This window comes from Pan troglodytes, chromosome 4 (assembly GCF_028858775.2).
Source record: "Pan troglodytes isolate AG18354 chromosome 4, NHGRI_mPanTro3-v2.0_pri, whole genome shotgun sequence".
NCBI classification, from domain to species: domain Eukaryota; kingdom Metazoa; phylum Chordata; class Mammalia; order Primates; family Hominidae; genus Pan; species Pan troglodytes.
Window position 1 is genome coordinate 148,916,213 of NC_072402.2, and position 16,934 is coordinate 148,933,146.

The 16,934-nt window shown below is 42.1% G+C and overlaps 1 protein-coding gene across 1 annotated transcript in view; it reads right to left on the reverse strand.

Moving 5' to 3' along the window:
- The window catches only part of CCDC69 (coiled-coil domain containing 69), a 43,149-nt gene that overhangs the window by 9,906 nt on the left and 16,309 nt on the right, over nucleotides 1-16,934 (reverse strand). The window contains exons 2-4 of the mRNA XM_009449966.3: nucleotides 14,216-14,291; nucleotides 10,638-10,744; nucleotides 8,051-8,138 (exon numbers count right to left, since the gene is read on the reverse strand). Of these exons, the coding sequence (XP_009448241.1) occupies nucleotides 8,051-8,138; nucleotides 10,638-10,744; nucleotides 14,216-14,291 (271 nt within the window). The remainder of the gene's footprint in view (nucleotides 1-8,050; nucleotides 8,139-10,637; nucleotides 10,745-14,215; nucleotides 14,292-16,934) is intronic.

Sequence of the window (16,934 nt, forward strand, 5' to 3'; positions counted from 1 at the left end):
CAGAATGGGTTTTTAAAAACCCACCTGATGGGATCATTCATACCCCAAACCTCAGCACCATGTACTATACCCGTGTAACAAACCTGCATGTGTGTCCTGAATCTAAAATTAAAGTTGAAATTAAAAAAAAAACCACCCACCAACTAACTACGTGCTATTTACAAGAAACCCACTTTAAATAGATGTTATAGGTAGGTAATAAGTAAAAGGGTGGAAAAAGAAACACTAATCAAAAGAAAGTCATAGTAGCTATATGATTTGCAGATAAAGAACTGAAAGGAGACATAGACAAATATGCATTATAATTGGAGACTTCAACACTCCTCAGCATTCCACATGAAACAGCCTGAAAATCAGCAAGAATATAGAACTGAATACTACCATTAACCAAACTTTATCTAATTGATTTATTTCTGAAATACTCTATCCAACAATAGCAGAATACACATTCCTTTCAAGTATACATGAAACAAGATCAACCATACCCTGAGTCATAAAACAAACCTTAACAAACTATAAAAGCAGCAAAATACGAACTGTGTTCTCTGACTGTAGTGCAATCAAACTGGAAATCAAATAACAGAAAGAGAACCAGAAAATCTCCCAACACTTGGAAATACACTTCCACATATTCAATGCCAGAGAGGAAGTCTCAAGGAAAATAAGACTGAAAATATTTTGAACTCAACAAAATGAAAATAAAACCATCAATATGTAGGATGCAGGTAAAGCAGAGTTTAGGAGAAAATTTATAGCTTAAATGTTTATATTAGAAAAGGAGAAAGGTCTCAAATCAATATTCTAAGCTGAAGAAATCAGGAAAAGGTATCAGGCCCAGTGACTCACACCTGTAATCCCAGCACTTTGAGAGGCTGAGTCAGGAGGACTGCTGAGACCAGGCATTTGAGACCAGCCTGGGTAACATAGAGAGACCTGCCTCTATTAAAAATTTAAAAATTAGCTGGCTAGGTGTGGTGGGGTACCTATAGTCTCAACTACTCAGGAGGCTGAGGTGGCAAGATTGCTTGAGTCCAGGAGTTTGAGGCTGCCCTGAGCTATGATCATGACACTGTACTCCAGCCTGGGAGACAGAGCAAAACCCTATCTCAGGAAAAAAAAAAAAAAAAAAAAAGAAGAATGAAAAGAAATAAAAAAAAAAAAAAAAAAAAAGAAAAGCTAACCAAATATAAAGCAAGCACACAGAAGGAAGGAAATAAAAATAACAGAAACCAGTGAGATGGAAAATGGTAAAATAAGGGGGGTGGGGTGGGGAAATCAATGAAACCAAAAACTGGTTCTTTGAAATAATTAATAAAATTGATAACCTCAAGCAAGACTGACAAAGAAAAAAGAGAACACACACATGACCAATATCAGGAATGAAATATCACTACAGACACAGCAGATATATGAAATGATATTAAGGAAATATGCTGAACAATCCTATGCACCTAGATTCAGTAACTTAGATGAATGTAACAATTCTTCAAAAAAAAAAAAATGACCAAAACTCACCCAAGGTGAAGTATATAACCTGAAATTCCTTTAAATATTAAAAAGAAATTGAATTTGTTGTTAAACACTTTGAAAGACATGCCTAAGCACAGATTATTTCATTGAAAAATTCTATTAAACATTTAAAAACGATATAACACCAATTCTATAAAATCTCTCCCAGAAAGAGAAGATGAGGGGACATTACTACATGGGGCAAGCTTTATCCTGATACTAAAACCAGATAGTGTAAGAAAACTACAGGCCAATATTCCTCATGAACATAGACACAAACATTCTCAGTAAAACATTAGAGGATCAAATTCAGCAATACATAAAAAGAGTAATATAACACAACCAAGTGGAGCTTATGCCAGGAATGCAAGGCTAGTTCAATTTGCAGGTTTCTCATCCTCAGATTCAACCAAGTGTGGATAAAAAAAATTTGAAAAAATAAAATAAAAAATACCAAACAACAATAAAAGATAATACAAATAAAAATACAGTCTAACAACTATTCACCTTACTTTTACATTGTATTAGGTATTATAAGGAATCTAGAGATGATTTAAAATGTATGGAAGGATGTACATAGGTTATATGCAAATAATACACCATTTTATATAAGTGACTGGAGCATTTGCAGATTTTGGTATCCAAAGTGGGTCCCAGAATCAATTCCCCATGGACACCTAGGGATAACTATATTTGAAAACTCAAACAAATGTAATCCACTATATTAACCATCTAAAGAAAAACCAGGCCAGATGTGGTGGCTCACGCCTGCAATCCCAGCACTTTGGGAGGGAAAGGCCAGTGGTTCATTTGAGTTTGAGACCAGGCTGGGCAACATGGCAAAAACTCATTTCTACAAAAAAAAAAAAAAAAAAAAAAAAAATTAGCTAGGCATGGTGATGTGCACTATAGTCCCAACTACTTGGGAGGCTGTAATGGGAGGATCACCTGAGCCCCAGAGGTGGAGGCTGCAGTGAACCAAGATAGCACCACTGCACTCCAGCCTGGGCATCAGAGTGATATCCTGTTGGAAAGAAAAGAAAAGAAAAGAAAAAAGAAGACAGGAGAGAAGAGGAGAGGGAAAAAAGAGGAAGAAAGAAGAAAGAGAGAGAGAAAGAAAGACCACATGATTATATGGATCTTAGATCTAAATATAAAACCATAAGGCTTTGGAAGAAAACATTTGAAGAAAATCTTTGTTACCTGGGGTTTAGCAAAGAGTTCACAGACATGACATAAGAAGTATAATCAAAGAAAAAAATAAATTGGACTTTATCAAAATTAAAAGCTTGGCTTTGTGAAAGACATTATTAAGAGAATGAAAAAAATCACCCCACTGCCTAGGAGAAAATATGTGCAAATACAAAGAACTCTTGTCCAAAATATATAAAGATATCTCAAAACTCCACAGTAAGGACAAGCAAGTTAATTTAAATGGGAAAAAGACCTGAACACACATTTGACCAAAGAGGATATGTAGACAGCAAATAAGCACAAGAGTTGTTATTGAAATGTAAATTAAACCTATGGTGAAGATTACTGCACACCTATTAGAACAGCTAAAATAAAAAACCAGTGACAACAAGTATTGGCATGAAGTAGCAATGGTATAACTCATACATCACAGATGGTGATATAAAATAGTGGTCACTCTGGAAGACAGTTTAGCTGTTTCTCATAAAGCTAAACATACATTTATCATATGACCTATCCCACTCCTGTGTATTCACCCAAGATAAATGAAAACCTATGTCCACACAAAGCCTGCACATGAATGTTAGAACAGCTCTATTCATAATTGCCTCAAATGTCCTGCAACAGTGAATGAGTAAACAATGGAATATAACTCCACAATGAAAATGTATGAATTATTGAGATATGCAACAATTGGAATGAATGTCAAAGGCATCGTGATGCATGAAGGAAGCCAATATAAAAAATCATATTGGATTATTTCATTTATGTAATAGCCTAGAAAAGACAAAGCTACAGAGATGGAGAACAGATCAGTAATTGCCAGGGGTTAGGGTGGGAGAAGGATGTGAATACAAGGGTAGTTTGAGACAGCTTTTTGGGGGTGATAAAACTGTTGTGTATCCTGATTGTGGCGATGGTTACAAGAATCTATACATGCGGCAGGGCGTGGTGGCTTACGCCTGTAATCCCAGTACTTTGGGAGGCCAAGGCGGGTGGATCACGAGGTCAGGAGTTGAAGACCAGCCTGACCAAGATGGTGAAACACTGTCTCTACTAAAAATACAAAAATTAGCTGGGCATAGTGGCACGTGCCTGTAATCCCAGCTACTCGGGAGGCTCAGGCAAAGAATTGCTTGAACCCGGGAGGCGGAGGTTGCAGTGAGCCGAGATCGCGCCACTGCACTCCAGCCTGGGTGACAGAGCGAGCCTCCATCTCAAAAAAAAAAAAAAAAAAAAAAAGAATCTATACATGCATTAGAATTTATGAAAATGCACATCCCCTCAAAAAGAGTCAATTTTACTATATGATAATTTAAAAAATAAAAAAAAGACAACAAAGGGTCATCGAATGTGGAAAATCACCACTAGTCTCTCCTGGTTATCTGTGTACCTCTCCCCATACATATAAAATCTCATATATTTCCACCATCCTGTGCTTTCATTCATTCATTATAGACTTATGTAGCACTTAGTATGTGCCAAGCAATTTAAAAATAACTAGAGAAGAATTCTGACTGATGGGAAGAACTCAAGACAGGTAATCTCTTCTCCCCTGGGTGTTACAGTAGGAAATTCTTCCTATTAATATATTTGTAACACTAAAAATAATATCAAAGCAATGCTTGGAGAATAAAGTCGTTTTCCCATAAAGTCTTGTGAGGTACAGAAGGTAGATTTTAGAGATAGAGAAACTGAACCGAGATTCAAGGAGGTTGAGTGATAGCCCCAGTTCAACAGGGTATGGTATTATTAAAACATAATTCTTCGGCTGGGCGAGGTGGCTAATGCCTGTAATCTCAGCACTTTAGGAGGCCGAGGCAGGCGGATTATGAGGTCAGGAATTCGGGACCAGCCTGGCCAACATGGTGAAACCCTGTCTCTGCTAAAAATACAAAAATTAGCCAGGCGTGGTTGCAGGTGCCTGTAATGCCAGCTACTCGGGAGGCTGAGGCAGAAGAATCACTTGAACCCGGGAGGCGGAGGTTACAGTGAACCGAGATCATGCCACTGCACTCCAGCCTGGGGGACAGAGTGAGACTCCGTCTCAAAAACAAAAAAACAAAAACAAAAAAACACACACACTCACACCCACACCCCCACCCACACACACCCACACCCACAAAACCACAATTCTTCAATTTCCAGGCAAGGACTTTAATTCCATTTCACAATGTTTGCAATAATGTGTGCTAATGTTGCAATATGTTTCAAGATTCTTAAAATCATTCAGACCTCTGTTCTAGTTATTCCATCTGGGTAAATCTAAGGACATAATGTGAAATACGGGCAACATTATGCAAAAGCTGTTTTGAGATCTAGAGGTCTAGACTCACAAGAAATAAGGAAAGCCATGTACTTTATGGTCTTGCCTTTATAAACATTTTAGTAGCAGCATAATTACTTGGAAACATATTTGATACAATGTTAAATGAAACGAACAGGATATACACTTTTACTTACAAAATAATCACAACGATGTGTTTTGTTGTTTTGTTTTGTTTTTTAGATGGAGTCTTGCTCTGTCACCCAGGCTGGAGTACAGTGGTGAGATCTTGGCTCACTGCAACCTCTGCCTCCCGGGTTCAAGCAATTCTCCTGCCTCAGCATCCTCAGTATCCCAAGTAGCTGGGATTACAAGTGCACACCACCACACCAGACTAATTTTTTTTTTTATTTTTAGTAGAGACGGGGTTTCATCATGTTGGCCAGGCTGGTCTCGAACTCCTGACCTTGTGATCCACCCGCCTCGGCCTCCCAAAGTGCTGGGATTACAGGCGTGAGCCACTGCACCCAGCCACAGCCATGTTTTAAGAAGATAAATAATTCTGGGGAAAGGCCATGTGAATACTGATGATGAAAGGAAAAATCAGTAAAGCATTTTCAAGGTCAATTTCGGTAACATCAGTAACATACATAACCTTCTCCAAAGAAGATACACAAGTCACCAAGAAGCACATGAAAAGATGCTCAACGGAATTAGGCATTAGGGAAACGCAAATCACAACCACAAAGCGAAACCACTTTATGTGCACTAGGATAGCAACAGGTGTTGCAGAAAATAACAAGTGTTGAAAAGGATGTGCCACCATTGGAAGTCTTGTGGGTTGCTGATGGGAACATAAAGTGGTACAGCCCCTGTGGAAAACAGTTTGGCAGTTGTTCAAAAAGTTAAGCACGGAATGATCATATGACCCAGCAATTCTCCTGGGTGTACACCCAGGGGGAACTGAAAACAGCTGTTCAAGTAGGTGCTTGTACTAGTGGCACTATTTACAGTGGCTAAATGGTGGAGGCAGCCTAGGTGTCCATCAACTGATGATGAATGGGTAGAGTGTGGTGTGTCTGTGCAATGGCAAATTACCCAGCCGTAAAAAGAAACAAAGTGTAGATGCATGCTGCAACACAGATGAGCCCTGGAAACATTTCAAGGTGAAAACATTCCAAGGTGAAAGAAGTCAGATGTGGGTGATCATGTGGGTTATACAATCCCGTTTATATGCGTGTCCAGAATGGACAAGGCCATAGAGACAGACAGTGGATTGGTGGTTGCCAGGGGCTAGTGGTAAGATAAGAAGTGACTGCTTAGGTTGGGCACAGTGGCTCATGCCTGTAATCCCAGCACTTTGGGAGGCCGAGGTGGGCGGATCACTTGAGCCCAGGAGTTTGAGATCTGCCTGGGAAACATGGCAAAACCCCATCTCTATAAAAAAATATAAAAATTAGCTGGGCATGGTGGCATGCGCCTGTAGCTACTCAGAAGGCTGAGGGGCAAGGACTGCTTGAGCCCAAGAGGCGGAGGTTGAAGTGAGCCGAGATCGTGCCACTGTACTCCAGCCTGGGCAACAGAGCGAGACCCTGTCTCAAACAAACAAACAAACAAACAAACAAACAAAACAAAAAAAACAAAAACAAAACAAACAAAAAAAGTGCCTGCTTGGTGGGTGGGAGTTTTCTTTTGGGGTGATGGCACTGTGAATGTACTAAATGTCACTAATGGTAAATCTTATGTCTATTTTACCAAAATAAAAAATAGATATACATAAACTTTACCACACCAATTCTATTAGGATGTTATTCTAATGCTGAAATCATGAATGTGACAAAGATTTTATAAAACCGGGGTTGATTATGTAAGTATCATTGCTGTTATAAACAATGAGAAAAATCTTGAAATTACCTAAATGCCTAACAAAGGGACTCAGTTAAATGAACAAGGGTGCATATTGGAATGCTATGTAGTTACTAAAACTCTTGGTATAGAAGAGTTTAATGACAGGATGCTAATGCAACACAAAGTGGAAAAAATAATTCACTTCCTCTCCCCAAATTGTGTGTGTATAGATGTATATTCTATGTATATATACAGAAAAAGAAATGGAAGGAATCTATTTCAAAGGGGTAACAGTGGCTAACTCTAGGTGGAATTATGATTTAAATTTTCTCAATAATAAAATCAGTGCTAAGAATTATTGCTAAGTAACTTGCACTGTTCTAAATTCTATCTCTGTCTATCTATCATTAAATTGTTTAATTCTTACAAACAACCTATTAGGGAGGTAAAGTAACTTCTTCAAGGTTACAGAGCTGGTAAGCAGTGGAGCTGAAGTTTAGACCCAGGGACTGGAGCTCTAGAGAATGAGATTGATCTATCTATCTATCTATCTATCTATCTATCTATCTATCTATCTATGTATCTTACCAAACTGGAGAGTTTGATATCTATCTATCTATTTATTTATTTTTAATAGTGACAGCATCTTGCTATGTTGCCCAGGTTGGTCTTGAACTCCTGGGCTCAAGCAATCTATCCACCTTGGACTCTCAAAGTGCTGGGAATACAGGCGTGAGCCACAATGCCCAGCCAAGAATGAGACATTAACCACTGTGCTGTAAGATCTTTTTGTCTAATCTACAGTTTCCAAATTTTCTATGATGATCACCTTTGGTGATATAAGAGGAAAGAAAGTCATTTCTCAAAATAATCAATCTAACAATAAATAAGAGCTACCATCATCGTGGGGATGGAATATGTGTATTTAAAAATTCTTCTATTTGTCTGGGTTTTCCAAATTTCCCTTAATAAATATGGATTGCTTTTTAAATGGAAAGAAAAAAATACCTCTCAAATAAGGAAAAAGAAAGGTTGATGCCAGCCTCTTAAATCCATGCCCCAAAGGAAAAGTCCATCAACCCTCTAGGGCCAAGGATCCTGTAGATTTGAGTCAATTGCTTGTGGATCAGACAGGCAGGGAGGGAACAGTGGGAGTGCCCAGGTGAACTGGGCAGGTGGGGCCAGAAGGAAGCACCCCCCACACCTTGGCCAGTGGAACATCTCTACCCTTACCTTGCAGGGCCTCTTCATTCTTTCCTTCCAGGACCCTTTGCTGCTCATCCAGTCTGTCTCGAAGCTCTAGCTCCCTTTCCTTCTCCACCTGGGGGCAGAGAGTCCCGGGCAGGACCGAGGTTGAGCAGGATCAGCACAGCATCTCTTATCCCCTCACCTGGGCCTGCGTGGAACTTGGTGACCAGAGTCCTAACCCTTCCTCTGAGGGATGGGAATGCCATGCCCAGAAAGGACACAAGACTTCCAAGACACAGCAAGCATGGCAGAATTTGCCTTCTTTAGGGTTTAGCAGGGGGTTCCCATGTAATTATCCACATGGAAAAGGATTTAGGAGTATTCTAATCCTGATGCTTACTCAAGGCAGGAAGCCTCCCATGGTGTTTCTCTGCTTGCGTAAGGCTTACTGTTGCAGGTGACCTCCAACTTCTACCATCAGGTCCCAGATCTGCCCTCTGGGGTCACACAGAGCCAGACTGTTCCCTCAACCCAGGCAGCCCCTCAGAGATCTGAGCATAGTGGCCCATATTCCCAACATTTCTCTTCCCCAGGCTGAACCCTCCCAGCCATTCTCATTGTCCCGCACTTGAGATGTTTTCCAGTCCCTTTGCCACCTGTAAGGTACAGCTGATGGGGCATATCCAGAGGCAAGGCATGACTTAAAGGCATTCTAGCCCCAGCATACCACTGAGTTCCTGGGTAATGAGCTCCCTCCACTGTATAATGAAGGGACTCAACTTGACAATACCTGGGGCCCTTACAAGTCTCAAGGTTAAGGATTCCACAGGTAATGGTCAGGGCCAAATGACATTACCATAGTAACTCTACCAAAACAAACTAAAGACCAGCAGCTGCATACAGTTAACTTACCTTTCATAAAAGGTGTGTTTCTGAAAAATGCGTCTAAGCTAAAACCATTTTAATGTGTGTGGGGGCACTCGCCGCAGCCTTCCACCCAGCGAACACCTGAGGGCAGGGTCTGGACCCGATTTCTCCCTGTACCCCTGGCAGTGCCGAGGCCACACCCTCCCCGCACATAGTAATCTCCCCCAGCAAGTCGACTGGGTGAATAAAATCTAGCAGAAAATCTTTCAGTAATAAATAACCATGCGATTTAATAGAGTGATTAGTTTATAACTATGGAGCCTTTTTTTTTTTTTTTTTGAGATGGATTCTTGCTCTGCCACCCAGGCAAGAGTGCAGTGGTGTGATCTCAGCTCACTGCAACCTCTGCCTCCCAGGTTCAAGCGATTCTCCTGCCTCAGCTTCCCAAGTAGCTGGGATTACAGGCATGTGCCACCAGGCTGGGCTAATTTTTGTATTTTTGTAGAGACGGTGGTCTCGCCATGTTGCCCAGGCTGTTCTCGAATTCCTGACATCAGGTGATCTGCCTGCCTTGGCCTCCCAAAGTGCTAGGATTATAGGCATGCCTGGCGCAGATCCATCTTAAAGGAGTGACTTTAAATTTCAGAATTTTGAATATTTACCCTGAACATATTTCATATTTATAATTTAAACTAAAGAAAATTTAGAGAAAACTTGTGTACACCACCAAATCTTTCCTGCTGCTCTACCCATTCCCTCTGGTAAAGGAAGAAATGGAGGCAAAGAGAGGCGAAGGGTGAGTGACCAAGTTAGAATGAGGAAAAGGAAATCCTGGGCTGCAGGTTACATTCAGTCATCCCATCACTTTAGTGTCCTTCAATCTAGAATTGTTCCCCAGTCTTTCCTCATGTTTCATGGCCTTGACATTTGACTAATATAGGCTGGAAATTCTGTAGAATGTCCCTCAATTTTCATTTCTGGGTAATTTTAAAGCCTCAGTGTCATCCCTTTAGAGAAGCCTTCTCTGATCCCACAGCCTTGGTTAAGGGTTCTATTATGTCCTTTCACGGCACTGTAAACTTTTCATAGCACTTATATTTGCAGTAAGTATTTCTGTGTAATTGTGTTTAGCATCTGATGTCCCATCTCAGTCAGGATAAGCTAAATTATGCTGCCATAACAAACAATGGCAAAGTCTCAGTGGCTTAAGACAAAATGTTTATTTTGCCCTCACTACCTACCCATTTTGTGTGGCAGGGAGCTCTGCTGCCAGCGATTATCCAGGATTATCCAGGGATAATCATCCAGAGATCAGGCTGATAGAGCGGCCATTACAACAGTCCCGTCACTTAGCTAGACAGAAAGACCTTGGGGGTCTTGAACTGGCAACTAAATGCTTGCCCTAGAAGTGACACTGGTTCTTCTTTCTATAACGCATCAGCCAGAACGAGTTCCGTGGTCCCACCCAACCATGAGGTGGGCCCAGAAAGGCAATTAATCTAGCGGCATCAACAGTTTTTACTCTTCCCAAATAGACTCTCAGCTTTGTGAAAGCAGCTGCCAGCTCTGCTTGTTTTAACCAATGTGCCCAGCACACAGTGCCCTGATAAAAATATGTGTTCAACAGATAAAGGACTCCCTTCCTGGTAAAATGAGTAAGGGACTCTTACAACAGCAACAAAAACCTAAGGTGGGCACTCACTCTGGGATTCACCAAAGTTAGCTGAGCAGGAGAAAGACAGGGGGTGGGGGCACCTGGACTTACCTGTTGTGCCCATTTCTTCTTTTCCTCCTCATGTTGCTGGAGAATTCTGGTTATATCCTTCTGGTGCCGCTCAGCCTCCTCTGAGGCACAGAGCTGGACAGTTATAGCTAGAGACGAAAAAGCAAAAAAAAAAAAAAAAAAACCTCACAGAGTGGAAGTACAGTCAGAGCTGGCAGAGAGAGTGTGGGAAATGGGGCTAATGGATGAGAACCCTGGTCTCTGCCTCAAGAATGATTTCGGGTGGGACCAGTCTCCAGAGACAGCCCCTCGAGTCTCTTTGGACTTGGAGATCCTCTTTCAAGGAATAAGCCAATGGTCTCATTTTGTCCTCTGGTCTCCCTGTTCTACCCCATTTTTTAAAAAATTAGTTGCTGGCCAGACATGGTGGCTCACACCTGTAGTCCCAGCACTTTGGGAGGCTGAGGTGGGAGGAGCACCTGAGACCAGGAGTTGGAGACCAGACTAGGAAACATAGTGAGACCCTATCTCTAAAAAAAAAAAAAAAGCTAGGCATGATGGCATGCACCTGCAGTCCCAGCTACTAGGGAGACCAAAGCAGGAGGATGGTTTGAGCACAGGAGTTCAAGGCTGCAGTAAGCTATGACTGCATCACTGCACTCCAGTCTGCGCAACAGAGCGAGACCCTGTCTCTAAAATAATAATAATAATTTAAAAATTAGTTGTTGATACTTAATAACTGGGAAGCTTTTACTTAATAATTCTGATTTCCAATTTTTCTTGAAGAATCCAAAGAAGAACTGGCAATGTATGCCTTCATGTCAACCAGGGGCTGGAGCCAGAAGCAGCTGCCTCCTCTTTGGCCGGCCAGGATAGGGCTCTGCAGTTGGCTATAGTCTTCACCTCCTGCCGTTATTAAAAATGAATACAAAGGGCCACACGTCATTTTCTTTACCTGCTGGGGCCCATGAGCATCTGAGTTTGTGGCCCCTCACCTTTAGCGTCTCCTCAGCTGGTAGTAGAGGGTGCTACTTGAGAGCAGGAAGGAAACACAAACAGGAAGTCTAGCCCCTGCTTCGGGAAACTCCAAAACAGGCCCTGCCAATGCCACACTGAGTCTATCAGATACTAGGTATGACCTAAGGCAGTGGCCATCCTCTCTGTGCCTCAGTTACCTAATACATGGGATCAGGATAATTATGGCACCTACCACATGAGTGAGGCTGAGACGATTAAATCAGGAAACAATGGCAATAAAAATAATAAAAGCAGGATAGGAGGACTGAGAGCTTACCATGCCTGCAACATGTCCAGCACGGTTCCAAGTGCCTCAGAGGGATGACTCACCTGCTCCTCACAGCTACCCTATAGTCGTGAGTAATATTATTACCCCCATCCTACAGATGAGGAAGCTGAGGCTCAGAGGAGTCATGCAACTTGTTCAAGGTCACCCAGTTCAAAATTAAGGGAGCAGGGATATGAACCTACACAATGTGTTTCCACAGCAAATACTCCTAACTACCACCTTATCCTGCTGGCTTGTGCACAAAAGGAAATGTAGGCCAGGCGCGGTGGCTCACACCTGTAATCCCAGCACTTTGGGAGGCCGAGGTGAGCGGATCACTTAAGGTCAGGAGTTCGAGACCAGCCTGGCCATGGTGAAGCCCCGTCTCTACCAAAAATACAAAAAAATTTAGTGGGCATGGTGGCAGGCGCCTGTAATCCCAGCTACTCGGGAGGCTGAAGCAGGAGAATTGCTTGAACCTGGGAGGTGGAGGTTGCAGTGAGTCAAGATCCTGCCACTGCACTCCAGCCTGGCAACAAGAGTGAAACTCCATCTCAAAAAAATAAAAATAAAAATAAAAAATAAATATATATATATTTAGTAAATATACATATTTAATATATAGTAAATATATATATTTATATATTAGTAAATATATATTTAGTTATATATGTACTAAATATGCAGCTTCTGCATATTTAGTATATATAAAAAATAGTATATATAATAAAATATATATAGTATATATATTATATATACTAATAAATAAAATATATATAGTATATATATTATATATACTAATAAATAAAATATATATAGTATATATAAAATATATATCGTATATATAGTATATATACTAATAAATAAAATATATATACTATATATATAAAATACAAATCTGAGATTTTTATTTAGTTGGTCTGTGGTAGGTCCCTAGAATCTGCATCTTTGAAGTTCTCCAGGTAATTTTTCTATTTTTGAGACAGGGTCTTGCTCTGTTGCCCAGGTTGGAGTGCAGTGGTGCGATCACAGCTCACCACAGCCTCAACCTCCTTGGCTCAGGTGATCCTCCCTCTTCAGCTTCCCAAGTAGCTGGGACTACAGGCACGCCGCCACTTCCGGCTAATTTTTTGTGTGTGTATTTTTGGTAGAGACGGGGTTTCACCATATTGCCCAGTCTGATCTTGAACTCTTGGGCTCAAGCATTCCATCCACCTTGGCCTCCCAACGTGCTGGGATTATAGGCAAGAGCCACCGCACCTCGCCTGGATAATTCTTATATATAATCAGATTGGATTTTGTGATCCAATTACTTATGCGGTACTTGAACTTCACCTACAATATCCCCAACAGCCTCTAGGCTGTAACCAAACACCTTCAGAGATAGGGAGCTCCTCCTATTACCAGGTAGCTCTGATGATTTTAAATTAACAACCACACAAAAAATTCTTTGAGATTGTGCTGAATTCTGCCTGCATGTTGCTGCTACCCTGAGGCCTTAATACTGACCTCTGTATCACACTAAACAAGGCTCATCTTTCTTCTCCATTAGGACACTTCAGACATGTGGAGAAAACTGTTGTTTTATGGCAACATATATTTTTTTTCTGGATGTAGTAATTTTTATTTTCGTACCATGGACATTTCAAAGAAAAGAAAACAAAATAAATATTATTTCATTGTATTTAGCTCTACTCATTTGAAAAAGAAAATTAGATATTCAAGTTAGAAGGTTCCCACATGATCCATTACAAATTAAAATTGATTTTAATTTATTTTATATATATATATTTTTTTCTTTTTCCACTTTTGTTTAGATTTAGGGGTACGCATGCAGATTCGTTACCTGGGTATATTGGGTGATGCTGAGTTTTGGGATACAAATGATCCTGTCACCCAGGTACTAAGCATAGTACCCAACAGTTTTTCAACCCTTGCTCCCATCCCTCCCTCCCTCCCTCCCTCCCTATGGTGACATCTTCTTTCCAGATGAACATTCTCTGTTTCTTTAACTGTTCCTTATAGGACATGTTTTCCAGATTCTTCACCAGTCTGATCTTGTTCCATTGTACTCCCTCCAATTTTTTTCTGGATCCCTCTAAAAATGTATTTTCCAGAAACATATATAGCACTCTAGGTGTGGTATCAACAGCCTAGAATAGGGAAGCACAGGTCAGGACTATTAATTACCTCCCTGATTTTAGACACGATACTCCTATTAAGGTAACCTACCTGAGATCTCATGAGATATTTCAGCAGCTATATCATCTGTGTTGATTATAAGGTAGGAACCTCACAGATGGCAGTTGGGGCCTTTGTGGGGCTGGCTACTCACCTGTGTCCCCATTGAGGGGACCTAATTCATGGGGCTCTGGTCTGGGTGGCTGTTCTGGTTCTGGTTCTTGGCGCTTCTGGAAGAAATGAGACAACAGCGAGGTGTGGGTAGAGGGTGGGAGGTCAATGCGAGGACGGGCTGCTCCAGTGGGACTCTTCCAAAGGCAAGGCAGGACCTTCAGTTACACCAGACCCTGCCCCACGCCTGCGCATTAGGCTGCCTCGCAGACCCAGGCAGCAGACCCTCTACCGGGGGAGGGGCCCCAGAACAGGACTTCTCATCCCTGTCAGGGAAACCCTCAGGGGAGTTTGACACTGCTTGACCTGTCCCTAGATCCTTGCAGTCTGGCTCCTGCTGCCACCCCTGGGGGCCTCTCAGACCACCTCTTTCTTCTCCCGGGATCTGGCCGGACCTGCTATTACCCTCACTCCAGCTATGCACTTGAGGTGCCCTAAAAACCTCCCAACCCCCAATTCAGAGATGATTTTTGTTTGGAGAAAACTCAAACCATTTTTTCTCTGCTCTCACACCACAATAATCATCCACACAGAAGAAGACTTCCGTGTGTGTGGGAGGGGCTCTCCCCATCAGTGCTGCAGCAGACATCAGCTGGGTGTCCTCTAATTCAATTCTGACACTATCTACCTGGAGATAGTGTCACAAGTCTGGGCCTCCAGAACTTCTGACAGATGGACTTCAAGTTGAGGTTTCCTTGACCTCCTCTTTGGGTTTGATTAATTTGCTGGAGTGGCTCACAGAACTTGGGAAAACACTTACTTATAATGACTGGTTTATTATAAAGGATAGTACAAAGGATGCAGATGATGAGCTGCATAGGACAAGGTATGGGAGAAAGGGAGGGAGCTTCCATGCCCTCCTTGGGGGCCACCATCCAGGAACCTCTATGTGTTCCGCTATGTGGAAGCTCTCCAAACCCAATCCTCTCGGGTTTTTCATGGAGGCTTCATTATGTAGGCATGATTGATTAAACTATTGACCATTGGTGATCAATTTGACATTCTAGTCCCTCTCCCCTCCCCAGAGGTTGTCGGGTGGGGGTGAAAGTCCCAAACCTCTGAGAGGAATAAGTAATACAAAAGGGCTTTCTGCATCACAAAGCAGTGTCAGTGGCTCCCAGATTTCATAAATGAGTAATTTTTTAAAAATTTAATTAATTAACTAATTAATGTATTTATTTTGAGACTGAGTCTTGCTCTGTCACCCAGACTGGAGTGCGGTGGTGTGATCTCGGCTCACTGCAACCTCCACCTCTCAGCCTGGAGTACAGTGGCGCGATCTCGGCTCACTGTAACCTCCACCTCCTGGGTTCAAGTGATTCTCCTGCCTCAGCCTCCTGAGTAGCTGGGACTACAGGTGCATGCCACCATGCCCGGCTAATTTCTTGTATTTTTAGTAGAGATGGGGTGGCACTGTGTTAGCCAGGATGGTCTCAATCTCCTGACCTTGTAATCCACCTGCCTCAGCCTCCCAAAGTGCTGGGATTACAGGTGTGAGCCACCGCACTCGACCTTTTTTTACTTTTTGAGACAGAGTCTTGCTCTGTTGCCCAGGCTGGAGTGCAATTGCGTGATTCTGGCTCACTGTAACCTCCATCTCCTGGGTTCAAGTGATCCTCAGCCTCCAGAGTGGCTGAGACTATAGGCATGTGCCACCACACCTGGCTAATTTTTGTCTTTTTAGTAGAGATGGGGTTTCGCCATGTTGGCCAGGCTGGTTTTGAACTCCTGGCCTCAAGTGATCTGCCCACCTTGGCATCCCAAAGTGCTGGGATTAGAGGCCTGAGCCACTGTACCTGGCCAAATGAGTAATATTTTTTAATGGGAGAGTTGATATGGGCTGATAAGGATGCTGAAAAAAACTATTTGTAGATTATTATTATTATTATTATTTTAGATGGAGTCTCGCTCTGTCACCCAGGCTGGAGTGCAGTGGCGCAATCTCAGCTCACTGCAAGCTCCGCCTCCTGGGTTCACGCCATTCTCCTGCCTCAGCCTCTCGAGTAGCTGGGACTACAGGCACCCGCCACCACGCCCGGCTAATTTTTTGTATTTTTAGTAGAGATGGGGTTTCACCGTGTTGGCCAGGATGGTCTCGATCTCCTGACCTCATGATCCGCCCACCTTGGCCTCCCAAAGTGCTGGGATTACAGGCATGAGCCACTGTACCCGGCCTAACTATTTATAGATTATTACTATCATTATATAAAATAAAGGACATTTTAGTCTTCCAAAATATAGTAAGGAAAAGCTTAAGAACAGTCTTCCAGGAAAGGAGAACTGACATGCTTACTGAACATTACACACTCGCTCACACCATCATTTTCTCATCTCATGCTGGAGAGGTGAAAAGTTGGTTGAAGTCTGGCGGTGGTCACCAGACCAGGATTTGGGTAAAAAAAATTTAAGCCCTTTTGTATGCTTTTCAAGATGCTCTTACAAAGAAGAGAAAGAAAGAGAGAAGGAAGGGAAAGGGCAGAAAGGAAGGAAAAAAGGAAGGAAGGAAGAAGATGTTCTAGATTCAATTTTAAGAAACACTTTAAAAAACAAGTCAGGCCTGGGCGCAGTGGATGCCGAAGTGGGCAGATCATTTGCAGTCAGGAGTTCGAGATCAACCTGACCAACATGGCAAAAACCCCTCTCTAATAAAAATACAAAAATTAGGCAGGTGTGGTGGCGCACAACTGTAATCCCAACTACTC